Source organism: Rhincodon typus, chromosome 1 (assembly GCF_021869965.1).
Source record: "Rhincodon typus isolate 14 chromosome 1, sRhiTyp1.1, whole genome shotgun sequence".
Taxonomy (NCBI): Eukaryota; Metazoa; Chordata; class Chondrichthyes; order Orectolobiformes; family Rhincodontidae; genus Rhincodon; species Rhincodon typus.
The window spans coordinates 105535473-105538495 of NC_063332.1; the positions used below are offsets into that span (position 1 = coordinate 105535473).

A 3023-nucleotide genomic window follows, 5' to 3' on the forward strand; every position below is an offset into this window, starting at 1 on the left:
ATAAAGATTACGTTAATAGAGAATACAACGACAGAAAAGGTAAAACAATGAAAATAAATTTTGATTTAAAAACTTTAAGGATCAAATTACTACTTCCGTAACGAGATTTAAACATTTCATATTTTCCCTTTCTAGGCTAGACAAGTGTGAGAATATAAATCGTGGAATTACGTTGATAAGTACCAACCCTGGCTTTCCGCAACAAATTTAATTTGTAATGAATATTTAATTATAGTAATAACTTGAAATTAACAAGGAGACAGTCATCCTTGTTATCATTTCCGCATAATTATTAGTGGGAGAGTACATATCTTCCAGCAATTTCAGGTGATTCACAATTCACACCATTTCAGCTCTATGACAAAAACAATTGCTGCACAATTTACATTCTAGTAATGGCACATGCATTAAACCTTCCATTGTTTTGCTAATTATAGACCAATCACAATAATTCGGCAAACAAATGTCAGAGTTCAGGCAGGACCATGGCGCGAATAAAAATAGTAAGAGTCAATGGGGTCTTGACCACTTGCCTCTACACTTCGCTTTCTAAAACGTAAGGCCATCAATAGCGCCAGTGATTCACCAGCATCCAAACATTAAGGGGCACCAGTTTCAATTCTTATTGCTCGTGATTATGATAGTTAGTAGTCCAAATACGTTCCTCAAACCTCAAGGGACTTCCTACGTAAATCTTCACGCTTTAAAATGTTCAGCTGGGGGCAACAGTGCAGTGTTTTGTGGATGTATACAGCACCATTTCCGCAGGGGCAGGTTAAGTGGCACTGCCACCTGCTTGAACTGGGAATCCCTGCAGCGGCCGTCTTTTTGTGACGTCACAGCGATTGTGGAGGTGGGGGAGTCCATTGTGACCTCACAGAGCTGCTGCGCGTAGAAACGGCGGTTGCTAAGATACGAAGCGCTGGAATCCCGTTAGCGTTCTGCCACTTCTTCTCCCGCGGCAGTCGGTTCCCACGGACTTTGGAGGGATCAGCCCAAGCGGCGGTGACTGGGGGGGGCCCCGGTGACCGCTCGGATAGAGCTAGAGGCAAGAAAGGCTTCTACTGTAACCAGGGCAACAGGTGGCGTTTAACCGAAGCTCTCCGAAACCTCCGTGTGCGTGCACAATTAGTCAACAGCTTATGTTTTTTATTTATCTTGAAGTCACAGTCTTATCCTAAATATATATATATTTTAGCTGAACTTGCTTGCTTTAAATAAATAATCACATAGATCCCTATATTTATTTACTGTAAATGCGTATTTTTCTAAGTCAGCCAACGTTAATGCCCCAAAGTTTTTTTTTATAAAATCGCCTAAAGGTTATATTTTTAAAAAATGTCCAACGTTTTTGAAACTGAATACGAGAAGAACCCAGCGCCCTGTGGCGATATTGCGGCACTGACCGGCAGATCGTCCCTCGATTTGTCAGAAGTCTCCAGATCGTTAGAAAGTGAGTATCTCGTGGTGAACTCCCCGTTAGGACATTTTCTTTCACTTGTTTTAATTCACGCGGCGCTCTGTAAACGAGGGTGAGCTGTGGGGGCTGTATAATCCGAGAGGGCGCTGCTACATGTAAATGTTCATGTGAATGAGTGCTGGCTGTTTGGATATTATTCGGGTAGGAGGAGCAAAAGAGAAGCACTTTCTGTCTGAAACCAGGCCGCAATTCTACAAACCTTCTCAACGCCAGTTAGGATTAGGTGATAAATGCTGGCCCAAATCCCCTGATTGATTTTTTAAAACTCTTGTGATCCTATGGAAGGCTGTAAGGAAAAGCTCGTGCTGGAGCGCTATAGGTTTCCGATTTCTAGTGAGTGTACGTTAACTCCAAGCTTTTGTTTCTTACTACTCATTTTTTAAAAAGAAACCAAGGTTTTCCTTTCACCAAGAGGCCGTGTCTGTCTTTTGAATGAGTCGTTAATTCACCTGGACCTCTGAGGCAGATTTAATAAAGGACAACCAGTGCAGATTTAAAGCAAATCGCAACTGACTGATTTGATCATATTTTTGAAAGTAGCAGAAAGAGTTGATGAATGTTGTGCAATAGATGTGCATGTATATTTGGCCATTCGAAAAAACATTATGAAAAGGTGGCATATAATAGATTTATTTTGAAAAGACCATGGTATGAAAGTGCTTGTGGTGATTTGAAAGATGTATTCTAAGTGCATCTGATCTCTCTAAAAGTTGTGTTCTTTAAAATCCTGGGATACAACCCAGCAGCTTCAAGAACATGGTGCAGGGCTGGATGAACACAGCAGGCCAAGCAGCATCATAGGAGCAGAGAGGCTGACGTTTCGGGCCTAGACCCTAAACTTCTATTTTCCCGAAGAAATCATATTGGAAACGTCAACTCCGACCCTCTCTCCGCAGATACTGCCAGACATGTTGAGATTTCCCAGTACTTTCTACATTTTAATTTAAAATGTAAACTCGGCATTTCGGTAAAAGAAGGAGGCAAGAGGTTGATAGCAAAGTGCCCGATGATGAAGGGTCTAGGCCCGAAACGTCAGCCTCTCTGCTCCTATGATGCTGCTTGGCCTGCTGTGTTCATCCAGCCCTGCACCTTGTTGTCTCGGATTCTCCAGCATCTGCAGTTCCTACTATCTCAGCTTCAAGAACATATCAGTCTTGAGTCCCATTAATTTGCGTAGTCCATTTTCTCTAGTGATATTTATTGTGTTTATCTAGTCCAAACCCTTACTCCCTGCTATTTTTTTTGTTATGCTATTAGCATTCTCTACATTGAAGACGGATGCAACATATTTTCTCAACTCCGCTGCCATTTCCTGGCTCCCCATTATCATTTCCCCAGATTCGCTCTGTAAGGGACCTATGTTCACTGAGCCCCTCTACTCCTTTGGCTACATTTCTGTTTTTATGTTACTTGCTAGTTGCCCTCAGTTTATTTTCTGCACTTTTTTTTGATCATATTCTGGTGGGAACATTTTAAATGCCAATCTTCTGATTTACCACTAATCTTTTGGCATACTGTATCAAATTGAAATAAAAAAGCATGT

General features: G+C 41.5%; 1 protein-coding gene across 1 annotated transcript in view; it reads left to right on the forward strand.

Annotated features, from left to right (window-relative positions):
• Positions 1-972: 972 nt before the first annotated feature.
• LOC109917776 (coiled-coil domain-containing protein 158) overlaps positions 973-3023 on the forward strand; it is a 162845-nt gene continuing 160794 nt past the window's right edge. The window contains exon 1 of the mRNA XM_048603980.1: positions 973-1453. Coding sequence (XP_048459937.1) covers positions 1339-1453 — 115 coding nt within the window. The 5' untranslated portion in view covers positions 973-1338. The remainder of the gene's footprint in view (positions 1454-3023) is intronic.